Source organism: Zalophus californianus, chromosome 9 (genome assembly GCF_009762305.2).
Source record: "Zalophus californianus isolate mZalCal1 chromosome 9, mZalCal1.pri.v2, whole genome shotgun sequence".
Taxonomy (NCBI): domain Eukaryota; kingdom Metazoa; phylum Chordata; class Mammalia; order Carnivora; family Otariidae; genus Zalophus; species Zalophus californianus.
Genome location: NC_045603.1, coordinates 129,916,877 through 129,936,222, shown reverse-complemented (window position 1 = coordinate 129,936,222; position 19,346 = coordinate 129,916,877). Strand labels below are relative to the sequence as shown.

General features: G+C 47.7%; 1 protein-coding gene across 11 annotated transcripts in view; it reads left to right on the top strand.

Annotated features, from left to right (window-relative positions):
* The window catches only part of CELF2 (CUGBP Elav-like family member 2), a 797,242-nt gene that overhangs the window by 702,310 nt on the left and 75,586 nt on the right, over positions 1-19,346 (top strand). For all 11 annotated transcript variants that reach the window (XM_027593429.2, XM_027593422.2, XM_027593424.2 and 8 more), the window contains one exon: positions 17,543-17,591. In XM_027593429.2, coding sequence (XP_027449230.1) covers positions 17,543-17,591 — 49 coding nt within the window. The remainder of the gene's footprint in view (positions 1-17,542; positions 17,592-19,346) is intronic.

Below are 19,346 nucleotides of genomic sequence, written 5' to 3'. Positions count from 1 at the left end.
TGAAATTACACATGCCTGGGCTGTGCCCCAGGCAAATTAAATAAGAATCTCTCAGGGGCGGGGAGCCCTGTATCGGTATTTTTAAATTGATGCCAGTGTTCAGCCAACTTTGGAAACCACTGTTGGAGAATGATCACCCATCAACCCCAAGGGTAAGGTGATGGTAATTAGCCTTTTTCCTTCTTCTGCTCGTTCGGATGCGTGGGAGCACTCCCACCTGCTGGTTACCCTCCCACGAGTGCAGGTAGCCTTGCTACTCAGAGGGTGGTCCCTCGGACGGCAGCACTGGAAACATCAAGAATGTGTTGGATATGCTGACTCTGGGGCCTCGCCCTGGACCTGTATTTGCCCTTGATCCCGGGTGCTGTGTGTGCATAGCAAAGTTTGATGCATATGCACCGATAGGACCAGGGCTCACCAGGACTGTTATCCTGGGACTCTGTCACAGTTCACTTTTAGATAGCTCTGACTGCATATGCATGCATACCTCCTGCAGGAGTGTGGGTATGTTTCTGCATCTCAGTGCTCAAGACGGCGGAGCTGCTTTGTGGCTGGAGGTCGAACCACATTCCCTCATTCCCTCGCAGGCTTCCGAAAGTGATCTGGGTGACCCGACCACGTGGGGCAGGTCGGGAAGGAGGTAGAGAGGTCACTGGCATATGAGGAGGTCTTTTGTTGTCCAGCAGCCTCTTTGGATATGGGCAACTGGGTCTTTTCCATGCCATTGACTCTCAAAGACCTGCCGGAAAATCCCGCCTGAGTGAGACTTACATAGAATTAATATGCCCCAGACTCTAAGAGGATGAATGGACTTGGTGCTATTTTAAGCGCAGGTTTTCTGGCCAGAATAAGCTCATTCTAAAGCAAGAGGAACAATAACGCTGCCACACAGAGTTAATCCGCAATACTCGGCCGCGCGGTCCCACCTTGCGGAAACCGTAGGCGTGTAGAGTCCTTGCTGTTTGACCGTTCATGGTCAAACAGCAAGGCCCTTACTACCCTGTCTCTCTCCATAGCCACAGCTTGAGAGACTTGCGCAGACGAAGAAAATGTAACGACCATGAGTGCTAGGGTAGAATATACCGCCTTCTAGAAGGAGGTACTTTATGAACCTGTATACGTGTGTTAATTTGGGAGGCTTACAAAGAATGTCACCCGCCCTATATGGTGGTTGTGGGATTTCCCTGGAGTGGGTTCTTGGGTTCCACCCCTGCTTCTTGTGCATCTGGAGACGCGTTTCCCACGTCGGGTTACTCACAGTCCCTGGAAATACAACAGACATCCTGGGCAGCGGTCTCTAAGCCCAGGGTCATTTGTCACACAGGGAAGTTCAGACCGACACGGCCAGCGCGTGCCTGAGTCCCGCTGCTGCCTTGTCAGACCGGCATCGGCGTGTGGGTGGCGGCCGGGTGACCGAATGAGAAGCAGAAAGTGACCAGAGGAACCAGGTGGGAAGGGAAGCCAAGAGGGGCCAGGCCGAGAGATGAGTGCACCCCGAGGGGAGGACGCATGTGGGGTGCCATACCTGCCGAGGGTGTGTTAGACCAGCACGGAAGAGGGGACCCGGGAAAGGCATATAGGAGGGGAGAGTCACATTATCAGGCCTCCCTGGGAACTTGGGCAAGCCAGCACCTTGTGTTTCTTTCGCTGATCGCAACCAAACGACTGGCTCGTGAGGAACAGCCCTCAGCTGAGTTTGTGCCGCCCCAAGGACAAAAACATCATCAGCATCGGTCTTTTCTGACGTCACCTCAGAAGTCAGGCCACATCCCTTGTGCTGCCTGCTGTCAGCTTGTGGTCCGAGCACAAGCCCAGCCAGACTCACCAGGGGAGCAGACTCCCCCTCTTGAGAAGGGAGATACTGAAGGACCAGGGAGGAGGGTACAGCAGACGCCGGGTTTCATCCTCACATTGCTCTCCCCACTTCTGTGTTTCATCTCTAATCTCTGATTAGAGATGAATTAATAGATTGGGGCTGCAGAGGAGCTTCTCCTTCCTAAGCAGGCATTTTTGGAGACTGACATACCATGCTTTCCCATCGGTACTCTCTGCCTGAGTCCCATGGGCTGAGCCCCTCACCCTTGGCAAGAAGCACGAGTCCATAACCCTCACAGCAGGATGAGGCGGCCATGGTCAGCACATTGGCTCATTAGTGAAGATGAGCTCTAGACTCTCAGTCCAGTTGGCTAACCATGAAATCTCCTTTGCATGAAAGGGAGGGAGTGAGCAAGGGTGAGGACATTTTGGTCTTTGTAGCAATCTTTGGTGATGCCTCCTCAAGGTACTTTGACGATGTTGGCTAAGCAGAAGTGTGTTGTGCTGGTGTGTAAGGGCACGCTCATGTCATATTTCTGTGTAATTCGCCTCACAGGAGATAGCCACTCACGTTCAGGGACGGGAAAAGGAAAATGGAAAAACACTTTGCATACAAATCATGGACCTCTTATGAAGCAGGTCTCTCGAAGGCATCTGTACACAGTGCCTGCGTCCCAAAATAGCATCCCAGGGACCATGACCTTCAGTATCTTTGACGGCATTTGGTTAGACAGATGTTGTAGTTGGAGTTTTTCGGGTGCATTCATAAGCATCTTAGCTTGACTCTCTTCTCTGAACATGATATGCCCTTCAAGTCTTATGGTAATGCCGATGTTAATTATTTCCCGTGGTAATTTTAAAAGGCCTTAGTGGGAAAATGAAAATTTAGCTCTGACTTTAACAAAATTCTAAACAATGAAAGAATAAATACATTGGCTGGCTAGGTATGGTGTCGATTTGCCCAAGGGAATGTTGGATAAGCCTAAAGCTTGCAACGCTGGGGTGGAGCAGGGCTGAGTGCAAAAGGGACCCTATAAAGACATCCTAAACCATAAGCCTTCCAGGGGCTTTCATTATACAGCGAAGAGAAGTCACTGAAAACCTACTTTCTCCCAATAAAAAGGACCGTGCTGTCTCTCGTGAGGATAGCAAGCCAAGAACTGTGTATGCCCCAGGGTTCTGTTTTCACCCCTTTGGTCTCACTCTGCATGAGTTCTGATTTCCGTCATTCATTCTCTGCTTCCAGTGCCCTGCTGCCTCCCAAATCTTGATCTTGATATCAAACTTCTCTGATTCTAGCTGCTACTGGAAAGTTCCATGCAGTTTGTCCACAGGCAACAGTAAAACTAAGCACCCAGGCCCCCTTCACGTAGTACCTGTCTGAGTGGATGGGGACACCACCCGAGACAAAAAGCCAGAAGTCATCCTCAACCCCTCCTCTTCCCATACCGCTCCAGCTCAGTACCCCATTTCTGATCAGCAAGGAAATCCTGTATTCCCCCTTAGCAGCATCTCTGGAATTCTGCCCTCTTTATCGGTCGGGATGAGTTGTCACCACAGCTAGTAAAAGCACAGACGGGATTAAGAGATTCTCGAAGTTCTCCCTATAATGACTACACTCATTCATCTTCCAGGTGCTCCCTTGAGTGGGAGGGAATGGGGTAGAAGTAGAGGGCACTGCGGTTGCACGTTACCCCCATTGTGCCGCAGGAGTGCGTGAACGTGGTTGTGTTGTGTCTTATGGCTGAAAAAATGAACACACCTGGTGGTCTTAAGGTTGAGATCCAACCTCCACGCTGTGTCCCTTACTTTTTCTCCAGCTTCTATGACGCTCTTGTTCACACACTGCATTCCAGCCATTGGATCCCACACGAGTGTCGTTTCACTTCTGTGAAGGTGGAATCGAGTATTCCTTCATTGTAATCCGCTGTAGCAGATGCTGAGATTCAACCTATCACTGCTGAATCTCATTCTCCCCAGTTGTTCAACTACCTGTTTCTCACCGTAGTAAGCTCCAGATGCCTCAAGGAGAGAGAACATTCTCAGAGCCCAGCCTCATATTAGAGATGCTGCTCAACAAATGGGTGTTGAATACATGAACTCTCAGGAATAGCTTCTATTCATCGACACTCAATATAAAAAAATCTCAAGAGTTCTTTACAAACTGGTGGAGTACAAGAGGGAAGTCGGAGAGCGGTCTCGATACTTGGGCTCTCCATTACAATCCTTTTGGCCAGGTTAGACCCCTACTCTACTCTTTTTTTATTATTATTATTATTATTCAGACATTTTTAATCCAGAAGACAGTCATTTTTGGTGAGGCACGAACATATGTGGTCACAATGCATTTTTTACTCTGGTTGTAACACCTGAATGGATTAAGAAAATAAGAGCTTATAATCCTAGGTTTCTCTGCAGCTTGTTATATAATCTGACTCAGTCCTCACAATCATGCATTGAGGTTTCCATTATGATCCTTGTTTCAAATAGTTTACCACGGGTTAAGGAGGTCAAGTGGCTTGACCATAGGTACTTGGAGTTGGCCAAGTTGAGCCAAGACTCAAACCCAGACCTTCTGTTGGTAACTGTGATGTTCTTTCCACTACAGAGAAAATAAAGCAGCCCAAATTTCCCAAGACCTCATTCAGAGAAGAAAGCATCAAAATAGATGAGCCAATGCAGATCACGTGCTGTCAACAAAGGCTTCTTGCCTTTCTTCCTTAATATAAAATGTCTCCCGTATTCTTAATGTATCCCCTTTCTGAGTTTTCCTCCGCCATTTGAATTTTGGTTACAGTACTGTATACTTGAAGGCCTAAACCAGAATCTGATCTTCAGAAGACTGAGCTTCAGGGCAAGGGTATTTATAGAACAATTGAACTGTCATAATTTCCCTGAGCACGGCCAACAAGTAATTTCCAGAGTTGGTAAACGATCTCACACATGAGAGTAGAAGGTAGGAATCAAAATGAGACAGTAAAATTAAATTCGAACTCATAAAGAAATTAGCTGCACGGGAGGAGAGATCTTCATTTGGCAAAATATCAACCAAAGTTTAGGACTACTGTAGAAGATGAGATGAATAAATAGAGTTGCTAAAAAGCATATCAGATGTGTAATGGATTTGCATTTTAAACATGGCTAGTATGAAATAGCCCTTAAGGCATTTTTTTTTTCAAACTTGCCATCTATTTTTAGTAGGGAATAATTTTTTTTAAAAACCAGCCTCATTTGTTTAAAAAAAAAGAGATAATCATTTTTTGCCTAAACGTGATTAAGAGAGGAAATTACACTAGTTATCTGCTTCCATTCACTTAGTATAAATCCCAAAGGCCATGGAGGTAGCTAAATAAACAAATGGAGAAAGGCTACAGAGTGAGGTATCGTATTTATTTGTCTGATGTAAATGGAGTTGTCATTCCTAAGCCAATCAAACCATGCATTTTTTATGAGAGGTTGCAACTTGCAGAGATGGAGATGTTAGACACTAATTAATAAACGTGGCTGGCAGAGCAACTCAAACAACTCAGGACTCTGACGCTAAGCTAGGGAAGGATCAGTAGAATATGAAATTCAGTGGGGCTTTTCCGTGGATTTGATGAGACCGCCAGTACCCTGTCAGAGGTTCAAGGGAAGATACAGCTGGCTTAAGTTTTCCAAGTTAGTTTTGAACCAGAGGTTTTAAAGATTTGCTTGATAGAAGGGTATTCTTGTGGTGACTTTAGTTTGCCTTGAAGTTGAAAGGGAACCTGAGATTACGGGATAAGGCATCCCTAATCTTAACAGCGTTGAAGCCGCAGAGAGTGGCCGCAGGGAGCCCCATGCTGCACGTGGAACACCCATAGACGCCATGGTTGGTATGGGGAGGGGTTTTGCTTTGTGTCATCAAGTTCACATTTAATTGAGCTCATACAGCTTGTAAATATTGCGGATGAATTACTGGAAAGCTCTCCAAATCTTACAAAGGGAAGAGCCTACATCAGTTGAACACCGGGGGCTTCTCATGAGTCCGTTGAAAAGGACATAATGCAGTTTCATTGCCATGCAGTAGACAGGGTTGCAGCCTATAAAGTTGTCAATATTCAACTATTTATGATCTACAAAATGGCAGTTGCACACAATTCAACCTAATAACACATTAGGTGTTCCTAGGTGACAAATACACAGCGGTAATATTGGCAACGGAAATACTGTCTCTTCATGCCTGAGGAGGGGCACTGTGCCTTTTTGTGGATAAGCATGTGGATGAAGTTCCAGTAAGAGGGAGTTGTCCAGTTTGACTAGAGTTGAAGAGAAATGTTGAGCAATCATGAGAAATAAGCCTGAAAAGGTAATTTGGGGTCAAAGCATGGAGTTGTTTGAAAGCCCACAGAGCTGGAATTTAATTTGGCAGATCATGGAAAGTTTTTGGGCAAGAGACAGAAATTAGTAGACCAGAGTTTTAGGCAGATTAAAAAGGCAGTGGTGTATGGGACACTTGAAAGGCAAGGACCAGAAGAGGTAAGGGGGTCATTTCAGGAGTCTGAGGGAGCAGGAACCAGGCGCTAACAAGGTGGCAGCAGGGGAAATAGTGAGGAGTAAAGAAGAAAAACAAATTGCAGGGAAATGAGATCTACACGGAGAATTCCTAGGGGAAGAAAACTCAGCAAATGTAGGGCCAAGCCAGAGCGGCAGTCAGGTGAGGGTCTGGGGGAACACACCCAGCAGCTGTCTCATCCAGCATGCAAGCTTCCAATGGCTGACCGAAACTCAAGTGCAGGCCAGCAGGTTGCGCTGTCCAAAGGGTATTTCCTGTGGGGATGCCGCAGGGGTGTGGCCGAAAGCGCCTGAGTGAGAGGATTCTGGGAAGCAGTACCAGGGATTGCCAGTAATGGGGTCGAGCCCTGGGAAGGAGGCGAGCCCCCCGCTTGGCCGGGACTCCGGGCTGGGTTCACAGGGAGTGAACAGTCACAGAAGGGCCAGGTCAACAAGCAGGGTTCCGGCCCCATGCAGAGTGAAGGCCAGCTGGAGAGGCACATTGACCCAGGCACGAGCGCAGCGCTCAGCTCATCCCCTTTCACAGGGTGGGGAGAACAAGGTAGTGGTGGACGACCTGAAAACAGGGGTGTTGGAGAAAGGAGCCACTGTGAGCCTGGCAGGCTGGGTTCTCCTTTATCCCAAGGCTGTGTGAGAGCTGAACCCAAAGATGGCCATTACCGGCAAAGGCTAATGTCAGAAGGACAATTTATTTTTAAACCAGACTCATTTGTCTTAAAGTATGAGATTATGCTAAGTTTGTGGCATGTGGAGTCATAGTATTGGAAATATAAATGAACTACCCAGGTCATTAAACCACTCCTTAATGGCCAGGCCAGGCATTATTATTTCAGTGTGTATTTCGCATGGCTCAATTAAGCAGCATGTCTAATTTAGCATCTGGGTAACATCTGGAAGAATGACTCTTGGAGCATCCATCATTGGTTTTGGAAGACAATTCCACAATCAAAAAGAAATCATGATTAGAAAGGATATCTGTATATTTCCCATTTAGTAATAAGGGCAAATTATTACCTTTCTCTTAATTTTGGCTCATTAATCAGTAGTGATTGTGATCTCCCAGCTGTCATACGAAAGCCTCGTGTGGTATTCTGCGGTACTTGGGGAGGTCCCCGCAGCACTGTAATCCTACAAGCCTTTCCTTACAGTGAGTCTGCCCGTTTGTCTTCATTTCTAGAACTGTTTTATGCCCTCCGGTTTTTTTGTCATTAAAATATATAGATCTCAAGATTCTAGACAAAGCAAGGTGCAGTCTTACAGGGTTAACTAGTTATGCTTTGCTTTTCACCAAATTTATTTGGGATCTCAAAGGCTTGGATAAATGCTTCTTATATCCCAAAGATGCAGTGACTGAGGAGGGGAGGCCTGAGCTGTCATCAAAGAAAGGGCTTTCTCGTCACAATAATGTTGCTAAACATAATAGCAGAGCCCTTCTACAGAAATAACAGCTAATGAGGTACCAACTTTGACTGGAGGGTTACAGAGAGACAGAGATTAACCTTTCTAAGTAATAGACTATAGTTCCAAGAAAAAGCAAACTAAGAACAGAGTAACATCCTTCTTGAGTAGCCAGGCTCGGGAAAGCGACACACTCCCACTTTGTTGTAACAATTTTGTTTCATTCACATCCCATGCCTCCTCCTTTGAGCCTCTTCATTTTTCTTGTAATTTTAAGAGCACATAAAGCAAAATGGAAGCTTGTGTTACTATTTAGTATGAAAACACAGAACCTAATCACAGCTAATGAGTATAATAAATGCCGGGCTGTAGCTTCTCTTGTGTGTATATGGTGTATGTACAGAAGGTAATATAGGCTGAGTGACTAGGACACCGAGTTACAGATGGGGTTGTGGAATGTTACTTGACAGCCAATTAGAGTAATCTGTCAGAAATGATGACTTAATCACCGTAACAGATTCCAAATTCCCTCCTAGAATTCCACCCAGAGTAATCTAATTTTCCCGCCATGTTTTATTTTACTTATTTTATTTAAAAAAAAAATGTTTTTTCCAGGACTGAATGGTTATGCTGCTTGTTTTTCCTCCTCTGGTATCGCACATGATTGTACTAGAAATGTAAATAGATAGTGTCATTACCCTGCAGCCCGATGGGCCAAAAGTAGATATATAATTTGGGTTCTGTAGGTTTTTCTCCTGGATTTGGGAGTTGAATGAAACTAGCTGCATACCTCCCAGGTGAGCAAGAAAAGCCATTCCTTCCAGTATGTTATCCTGGCTTTTGAAGGGACCTTTTCTCCCCACCTCAGGGAAACCTTTATGCTAGCTAAAATAATAATGATAGTAATGACTTTATTCAGCGCTCTGCACTTCACATGTATCAGTCAGTGGCTATCAGGAAGAAATAGTTCTTTCCACTCTGAGTTTTCTCCTTGAGTATGATTTGCTGTGGGAAGAGAAAAGGTGACTTTTGTTTCTTTATTGTCATCATGTTCAAAGCCACTTTTTTCCTTGGCTTAGATCACTTCTGTAAAAATTTAGGTTAGCAAATACTGGTTGCCAAGTTTTTGTGTTAACTCCGTTGGTGGCCATACACAAAAGCAATGTGGAATAGCCCTGGGTTCAAAGTGTAGATGAGTCCCAGGCACTCTGCTTCCACCAAGGAACCCCGTCTTGAGAGGGCAGCTCCGCACTCCATCTTCTGCAGGCTTTCCAAAGCCATATTCAAATAGACGGGCATCATGCAATCCAGTCGCTTAACAGGAAACCCACTGCCAGGGCTTTCTGGTGTGAATGATGCTTAGCCAACAAAAAGTGGTCCACACTGATTATTTATAGATTCCAGTGTACTTTACTGTACTACCAGTTTGGGAGGAAACCACAAAATGTAGGATCAGTTAATGTCAGGGATTCAAAATTATTTTCCTCTCTGAGAATAGGTGATAGTAAAGGTTGGTCTTCATCAGTCCACTTCTCAATATAGGTGGGGAACATTTCAGATAGCTTGGCCCATGAAACACATCTTAGGGTCTGATTCCATCGTGTGTGTGTTGTTTAGGAGGGCCTGATGAAGGGACTGTGGGAGGATCAGCACTGAACCTCTGCATTAGGACGTACAGCTCCTTCACAGTCAAATGGCTCCTTGGCTGGGGCAGTACTTTCCATACATGGCTCTAAGGCTGTGGGTTTTTTCTCTCCATCTTTACAGCTGTTTTGAGTTTTCTTTCCTACCTTCTCCATGGAGGAAACACGGTAATTCCTGTTCTGAGGCTAACTTACAGTGTTTCTTATGTGCATGTGCAATACACATGCTCGTATACATCCATATGTATACACATACACACTGCACACACTCGTATACGAGTCTAAGAGGGAAGAAACTTACAGTTAGATAATCTTTATGTTTAGTGTAGAAGAGGGAAGTTATGGTAATTTTGCTGGTTCTTAGAAACCCCAAATTCACCTGCAGCACAACTGCGTGGATATATGCTAGGGGCAGTATGGAGAAGTGTCAGAGACGGAAGCTCCAGCCTGGGACAGTCCTGAGTCTCAATCCCTGCTCCACCGTTGACTTGGTGTCGGGCTTGACCAGGTTACATATCCCTCGCTCTCTCGCTCCCCAACCCTCCTTGGCTCCCCATTTATACCTGTCTCAGGGTTGTTGGAACAGTTTAGACACATAAAGAGCCTACGACAGTGTTTGGCACAGGAAAAACAAGAAGGAAGGATTTCCTCTGTTTTTCACACACACAAAAAAAATCTCAAAAATTGGGGGCACCTGGGTGGCTCAGTCAGTTAAGTGTCTGCCTTCAGCTCAGGTCATGATCCCGGGGGGCCTGGGATTGAGCCCCACATCGGGCTCCCTGCTCAGTGGGGAGCCTCCTTCTCCCTCTGCCTTCTCCCCGCCCCCCCATTTGCGCTCTCTCGCTCTCTCTGAAAATAAAATCTTTAAAAAAAAAAAAACTCACAAAAATTGCCTGAATTCTCTACCTCACCTACCAGGTGTTAGCTATGGGCTGGTTGTAGCTGATGTAGCACACGGATTTGGGTCTTCCAGTTTCTTGCAGAGGTGCCATTCTGTTAAAGGTATCTTCGCAAGTTGACCATACTAAAGACCTTAGTAAGGCTGTGTCAACATTCCGGAAGCCACCTTGGTCTCTCTCCACCCTCCCTGATGCCGAGTCTAGTAGAACTGTGACCAAAAATGCCACAGTCACCTACCTGGAGAGCCGGGCCAGCCGACATGGCTTCAGGGTGCCTCACCGTAACGGAAGACCCCTCGACAATACAGACCTTGATCTGCGGGCATGGCACGTTCCAGTGGAACGCAAATCTTTTGAAACTCCTTTTTGCCACTTCTACCACCTTTTTTGAGAAACATGCAGGAAGTACAGGTGCTTTGGGTATTTCACAGTGTCCTGTACAGTGAGGCTGGAGGTGGTCTGCATGAGCTGTATGTGCATCATTACGGAGGGAAAGAAAAGTTCCCTTCGGTCTTGAAGGGCTGGAGTCCTGTCATTTTCTCATGGCTCTCGTGTGAAGTCACGTCTTTCCCACCCCGCCCCTTCCCTCCCTTTAAATATTTTATGGGCAGTGAGCTTATAATATGTACCATCACGGCTGCTCCCTCAGGGGTCAAGACAGGTTTAATAATGAGATGCAGAAGAGTGACTGTAAAACCCACTTCAGGTTAAGAAATGGCATGTTTTATTGAATCTCGTGTTAAAGGTGGTTAACTCATCAATGGGTGATGGCTGGGGTTAAGCAAGTTTCAACACGAGTTCTCCTCGGTGTGAGAAACCAGCCATGTCTCCTTCCCCCAGGCCCTCCAGCTCCCAGACGAGGCCGGGGTTAACACTGGCTGTCGAAACTCGGAGGTACCCCCTCATTCACCACAGGACCGGGGCGGAGAGGTTTGGCGAAATCCCGCCAGACTTCAGGTATAATGGGGACTCCAGAGAGCACAGCTCGTGAAAGCCACTGCTTTGTGGGCCAGCCCATCCCTGTCGCCGTGACATGACAGGACCCGTGATGCGGGCGGGGCTCTGCACAGCTCCCTGTACGTGAGGTGACCCCCACGGACTTGGCGTGACGGCTTTGCTCCAACGTTACGTCCTGTTCATTTTCACGAGCTGCAGCCAGGCACTTCTGTGATGCGTCGAAGGTCAATGCATTCAAGAGTGAGGAACGTCAGGTCCTATCAGGAGACCTGCCGTTCTGAAGACCAGGGGTTGGGGGGGGGGGGGGCCAAGGGGAGGGAAGGCCAAGGGCCGCTCACTCAGGAGGTGCTGGGAGAAAGGGGGGGGGGGGAGGCTCTATACTGGAAGGCTGGCATGCCCCGACGCCCACCGACAGCTTCCCACGAGAGTGCCCACGTTGGGACGGCAGCCTGCGTGGTGGTGGTGTTGATGCCATGCTCAGATCTGGTGCAAGATTCAGCCCTTAATCTCAAGAAGCCCCAACTCACTGGAAGCCTGGTCAGGTCCCCAAGAAATGGACCTCGGTGAACTGCAGTAACTGTCCTCTGGGAGTTTCCAGCTTCTGTACGTGGGATGGAACACTTACTACACAGATGTCACCGAAATTAAACCGATTTCTAAGGAACATGCTCAGTTCCAGTCATCCCCCACACCCTCCTCCCACCAGGAGGGAAGGGGAGCTCTTAAAATTTCCCCTTTTTGTTAGATTTCATCTGGTTTTAAAAAAGAAACAGGGCTAGAGACCAAGAAGTTAACCAGTACCTTAATGTGTAACTGGAGGCAAAATGTTGTTCTACAATAAAATGAAAAATTCATGTGCAAAGAAATCTTCGAGGAAATAGATTTAGAAGGCTTTCTTCATAGAAATGCAAACTTGATGAAATGTGTTAAGTCAAATTTACTGCCACAAACAGGATCCGTTTCCAAAACGATTGATCTTGGCATATCCCCAGGACAAGCATTCTGCCAACAGGGAATCCCGTGGTCTTGCTTTGCTCCAAGGACAAGCTGACTTGAACACGAGTAATAGACTGGGCACTGCTGTTTCACCGTGCCTCGGGAAAACCGCCCTGTGGGTGTCACAGGCTGGTGTGTGTACGATTCCTAGACTCCTCCAACAGAGGTGCCATTGGACAGATCATGACAGTACAGACCCCTGAAGATTTTTTTTCCAGACACTGCCCGCCCTGTATGCTTATGGAGATGCAGATTCAACTTCATTAGCATGTGTCTCTTAGGAGACTCCCTGCAAAAATTCCTGAAGACTGTCCTCCCCTAGGGAACCACCCTCAAGCCTGACTCTGAGATTGCCTTAGGACTGGTGAGGCATTAGGGGATTGGAAGCATGACTGCCAAATTCCCTGGCCCTTCGTTCAGTCTTCTGCTGTCAGCTGGGACCTCCAGGTACAGAACATGGGCTGCGGGCCCCATCCCCTGCCCTTCCCCCAAAGGCGGGGGGGGAGGGGGGACGGGGGCAGCCATTTTCCCCCCTCGCAACAGACATAGTCTAGAGAAGCAGTGGTTTGGACACCCTGGGTTTCATCTTTCGTTCTTGACGACGTGGTGAGGGTAGGGTTGCTGGCCACCAGTCTGGTTCCAAGTTTTAATTCAGGCTTGAGTAGACTTGCATTGTTTTCATCTTACTTGAAATTCTCCACTCCCTGAGCATATCCCTCACTCTTAGCCTGGTTATGCTGCTTTAGGTATTTCATATTCGGTGAATGACCTTTAGTGACTTCTGTTGCTTCCTCTCTTAGTGAGAAGGTTGTCACATCATTCTCTTGTAGCAACATGGCTGGTTTTCTCTTATTCTGTGCCTCAGAGTGTGTTCTCTACTCTGAAACGTCCTTCCTTCGGATCCTGGTGAGCGTTAGGATTCCTTCAGGACTGAACTCAAACTCTGCTCTGGCTCAGACACCTTCTCTGGCTCGCCCTGCCTGTGTCTGTGTCTGGCATCTCTGAGTCCCCACACCGCGTGTCTCAGCGTGTGCGTGCCACTGATGTGGCTGTCGCCACCACTGTATTATAAGCTCCAGTGGGACCAGACTCTTCCATCCGTGAGTTCGCAGCATCTCGCTAACACGGTATCTGGTAAACGAAGAAATAAGTGAACGAATGCGTCATGCCAGTCTGACTGTGTCAGATCTTTGAAACCATTTTCTGTCGTAGGAAAGGAATCCCTTCATTACACCTTGAAACTTTCCACTAAATGCCAGCTCCTTTCCGTCACTTTCTTGCTCCACTCAACAAATCTCCCAGACTTCTTTGGAATAATGAAATTTTGAGGAAGTGAAACAACATTATGAAAACAACTCCTCCAAACCGTTTTTTTTTTCGTCTTCCTTGATGTTTATATCCCATAAATTTGTAACTCAAATGCACTGTTCGTGATAATGAGCCATTCTTAATACAGTACTGATTGAACACCCCTCTCCAGGAAGGTCACAGGGCTGTACACACATGATCCCCATAGTCTTCATGACATACCTGAAGGAGGGTGACCGCCCATTCAGAATTCACCGTGCTCTGACAGTCCAACTATGTGAAGTTGACCTTCTGTCTCTCTCGGGGCCAGGGGAGGACCAGAGCAAAGTTCAAGTCTGCAGTGGCAATGGCCATGTTCTTACTATTGATCTTACATTCCAGAGCCTTCGGGGCAGTCTCAGGTCAGAAACGGAGCTGAGTCTCTCGGCAGCTGCAGGAAAACCAAGAGTCAAGTCTTGGAGTAATACTCATCATAAAGTGCGTAGATGAAGTGTTCAGGGAGGTCAGAGGAGGGAAGGTGACTTCCGCCTGGTGGGGTACTGAAGGCGGCACCTTCAGTGGGTGGGGCCTGCGGTCCTTCATCGTAGGCTCGTGCGTCCAAGTCCCATGTTGGGCATTTAGTAGAGAAGCAGTGTGATCTGGGGGTAATCGGCCCTGAATGAAATGGAGAGAGCTAAGATATTTGATCACAACTCTGTCATTAGCTGTGCGTGTCCTTAGTGAAGTCACGGTTCCCTTCAGCCGTATAAATGAAGAGCATTGGGCTGAATGCTCCCCAGGCCCTTGACAGCTTTAGAGCAGAACGATTTCTGTTCTTGCAGAAGCTCCCAGAGCTGCTGCCCCAGACCTCCACGCACATCAGAGGTGAATGCCTCTGAATGCCGGCTGAATGCCCGTAGCGCTCTGTCTGGGCCCCTTTTCTGATGTTTGCCACCGTTTGTTCTTCTTTCTCTTTGTGCACATCAGCTGCCATGATGGATGGGAAGCTGGCTGAGGGCAAGAGTCCTCTTCATTCATTTTTGTGTCCTGTACATAGTGTAGGTACGCTCACCTCCTCTCTCCTTGCCTCAACCTGTGACTCTCATCTGAGCCTTTTCAGCACGTTGGCCTGTTGTCTTTGCTCTCTGGAAAAGAAAGATGCCATGTCCGCATCCTCTGCCTCAGACTCCACTGAGCGAATCTTCTTGAGATAGTCGTGTACAGTTCTCGTATCTCCTGCTGCTCTCCTCCCTATTACTCCCCAGCTCCGTGCAGTGTGGCATTCTGGCCCCACCGCCCCACAGAAACTGCTTTTGATCAGTTCCCAGAAGAAGATCGTATTGTCATATCCAAAGGGATCCTTGGGCATTTCCATCGTAGCATGATCTGACCACCACCTTATTCTGAAGGCTCTCCCGCGGGGCTCCTGCGGAACCAGTTATTCCTGCTCAAACCCTCTTCAGTTCCTCTTTCCTGATATTCTCTGTGGTTCTCTTGATAGTCCTTGGCTCTTGGTTCTTTTCACTGTACGTTCCCTCCTGGACAGTTTCACCCATGCCCACGGCCCCAGAGCCGTCACTACAGCCTGGGTGCTCTGTGGCACCCAACTTCTCTCCAGCCCCAGTCGCATCGAGTGTGGCGTGGCCAGACCTGCACTAATCAGTCTCCCCCAAAACTACTTTTCTCATGTTTCCCCTCTTTGGGCCATGCTCCCGTGATGGTTCTCACTCCCCCACATCCCCACAACCAGCCAGTTGCCTCTGAGGTTTAGACCTTCATCAATTTCACACGGATGTCCGCAGTAGCCTCTTAGCTGCCCCCCCCCCCACCCTGTCCCAATTTATCCACCACATCGTAGCCAGAAAGGACTTTTCTGGAATTTAGATTTGATCTTGTTGCCCTTGCTACCTGAATCTTCTATGCCTGACTTGACTTTTAGACACGATCTCAGTTCCTTAGTACACAGGATCCTCTGAGACCCAGGTGCCAACTGCCTTCGCATCTCCTTCTTGCGCCCTTCCCCACAGACATATTGGCCTCCTTGCTAGGAGGAAGTATGCTTTTTCTCACCATTGTGCCTTGCACAGGATATTCTCTTGGTTTCAGATGCCATTTCCCCCTCTTCGGCCAGCAAGTCCAACTTGACCTTTAGGACTCGAATCACATGTCCCCTTTGCTAAGAAGCCTTCACTTTCCTCCCCAGGCAGAATGAAGTGCCTCCTCCCTTGAGCTCCTGCACCCCCTTGTTGTTCTGTCTAGCAAAGCACTTCCCATGTTGCTCCTGGGGCTGTTGACACGTCAGCCTCCCCCATACACACTGAGCACCCGAAGGGCCTGAAATTCTTTATTGGGCCTTGTTCCCCAGTTCCTAGCCCAAAGCCTGAGACACAGTGGGTACCTCACCCATCTTTGCTGAATGGATGGATAAAGGCATGCTAGAAGGGTAGCCACGCAGGGACTCAGCCTGTCTTCCCCAAGCGTTAGCTGTAGCATAGAGCCCACCTTACCCAGCCCAAACCAGGACTTTCCACATTTTACTTCTGTCTGCTTTTTCGGGATAAATTCCAGTCTTTTCTGAAAAGACTGGTCTACTTACTGACCCCTGAACATTCCATTCTCATTCTGGTCTCTCCTCCACAAATTGAATATGTTAATGGAGTGGGAATCCGAGTAGACCCCACATGTAAAGGCCTCTGTTCTATGCATAAGAGCATCTTGCCTTTTAGAATAAACGAAGCAGCCCTGAATTATTTAGCCTCTCGTCCCCTGATAGTACTCCCTCTTTCCCGTTCCCCTTGTGTTTTGAAGACCCTGCCAGGCATTAGCTACACATGGCCCTAACTGCCTGATGATAATTTTCCATCATTTAAGTGCCAGAGCCAAGTACCATTCCCCTTTCCTTTAAATTAGATAAAACCCAGAGCTGGGGCTTGCAAGTGATGGAAGTCCACTGGGGGAATTAAAGGTTCAGAGAGAATGGGACCCATTATAATAAGAGCATTTGCACGGCCAGTGATTGCATCTACACTGTGGCTCTGAGGTTCCTTGGGGTATGATGAAATATAAAGCGAGAAGACCTTTGAAAGTGGTTGGAGGAATTTATTTTAATTGGAAATGGTGGTAGTGTTCTGCACTTGGAGTAAACTCTGTGGATCATGCACGGGGGTGAGATGGGCATTGTGTAAAGAGCCAGAGAGCACCCAGGGGCACCGCGATTCAGGACCTGGGCGCCACTCTGTCTCAGGTTCCTCCCACTCCTGCACACCTACCAAGCGAACCTGATCGTCAGATCCGTGCCTCCTGCCCTCCCTCCTCCCTCCCCTCCCTTCTCCATCCCTTTAGTAGCTCTGCATTCCTCTGTCATACTTTGTATTTGAGAAAAATTACACAATAGCGCCTAAATCAATCAACTGCTAGACCTTCAAATTACTCATAATTGTGAGGTCTAAGAAAAATCCCTGCAGCAGAGAGCATGGCCGGAAGAAAAACAAAGACAATCTGCATTTCAATGTGTAATATACTACAGAATAACAGTAGTTCATTTTTCCCCGCATGTCCTGTGCCCTGTCCACGGGCACCCCCTTTATATGCCTTTGCTCATTTCATTCCTGCCGTGCAGGTGTTACCTCCGTTGCACAGATAAGGAAACTGAAGCTCAGAGAAGTCAGGACGCTTGCCCAAAATCATGTGGCAGTGATGAATGGCAGAGCCAGAACTGCCTAGAAGATATGGGCAGAAACTATACTGAGTGGCAGAACCAGGTTTCAAACTCAGGTCCGACCGCAAAGCCCAATCCTGTGTCGCAGGGCCCAGTGACTCAAAAGGGGTTCTATTCCTGAACGTCACCACAGGCTTGCATTTTCATGGGGTTACTTTTGACGGGGAGAGATCGTGTTATTACTGATGTGTCCTTATAACAGTTTGAGGACTCAAGTTTAATAGTGTGGGGTTTCTGAGACTGTTCATACAGTTGTTCAATCTGCCTTTACTTTCTCACTTTTGTATTTTTAGATGCATCATCCCATTCAGATGAAACCTGCAGATAGTGAAAAGTCAAACGGTAGGTGGTGACCAACTGTGTCTCATGTAATACTGTCTGTTTCTTTCAATGAAGGAGTCAGACGGGGGAGGGAGGAGCCGGCCCCACGTGCTTCCTGCTCTGGGAAAAGTGGGGGGTACGTCTCTGGTGTAAAGATCTGTTGAAGACATTGCAAGAAATGGTTTTCCGTGTCCCTCTGTTCGGGGCTTGCTCCGTGTGGTAAGTCTGTGGCCTTTGCCTCTTGTTGATGCCCTCCCACAGAGCAAGCATCCCAGGACACCTGACGGAGAGGAAGGACCTCGGGGTGTGCAAAGCAGATGAGCGGGAAAGGGCTCACCCACCAAGAATCCTGCTTGTCTTTTCTCCTCCTTTGGTGTGTTCCTCTATGGTTGTACCGATGCATCTGCATCCAAATTCATTCAGAACTCAGCCAGCTGATTACATAAACGGATGCTCAGTACTAAAATATGCATGGGATGATGTCTGTGAAATCATCGAGATTTACCTCTCCAAGATGCGGGAGGGCCGGTAGCCACATTTCTCTCTCCTAACTTTCTGCTTCCGTTTACACCCGCCTTCTGTCCCATTTTGTTCTTTGAATTCACTGAAATGTATGTTAAAGGAATCGTCTACCTTCTCAGACCTCGGCGCATCTCCGTCCCCCAAGACTGACATAATCAGCACTGTTTGCTTCCACAGGCAGGTCTGCAGCTCATTAATTAGTAATCAGGGCAGAAGCCATGCACTCAGAGATCTGCATATCTGCAAATGTAAATTATGATTGGGGTCTAAATCTCTCCACAAGGCATTTTTTGCTAATTGTAGTGCATCCCATTTTCTGGCTTCTTCACAGACTAGGAAGTTTTGAAGAAAATTCCAAGTGAGAGCGTGGTGCCACCAGCACCTGATTGATCCGTCAGGGAGTAGACTTGGGCGCTTACCTCCTCTCCCCGCCCCCCCATCTCCTCCACCACTGCACCCCTGTCTGAGAGTCTGTTCCCTTCTTCCCGTACCACATACCGCAAAGGCAGCATCCAGCATCAGATGGTCCAAAACCTCACCCTGCTTTCCTGCAGGACCCCCATCAGGTGACTTCACCCCTTTATTCAGCAGTTACCCCACGATGACTTACTGTGGGTGGGGCCTGTTGCTAGGGGCTGGGCTTCGGCCCTGAGTCTGAAGCAGAATAACGGAAAGGACTAAGAGACACTGCCCTGACCCCATGGAACTTACTGACGTTGAGTCTACTGATCTAGCGGTCACTTAACAACCGAACTTGGATCTCCTCATTCATGAAATGGGAGTCATGGTCACTACCTCCATAGATAGGCTTTTTTCTTCTTTTTTTTTTTTTCCTAGACTCACATAAGATACAACAGTGTTTGCAAATGATAGAGCACCACTTCTCTAAAATGTGGGTTATTGTTACCTCCCGGATTTTTCTCTGGCCTCATAGGGCTCTGCACTGAGAGTGTCTACAGGTGAAAGGCCAGGTGCCCATGCTGACTCCTGAGCCTTTTTGCTCCAGAAATACACATTTACAGTCTGTCCTGTTCCTCATGGGAGAGAGGAGTTGTGTATTCGGAGGATGAACCCTGTCCGTGACGTCATCTGGGAGCTCCTGGCCCCTAAGAGATGCTCCCTGTCTTTGGACTCTTAATTCTCTAGCCTGGGTCAGGACAAGGGCCATGAAGGAGGCGTGGTCTTATTTCTGAACCTTGGGTCACTGTTATAAAAACAGGATGAATTAGATAATTCCTCTGGAGATGTTTGCCC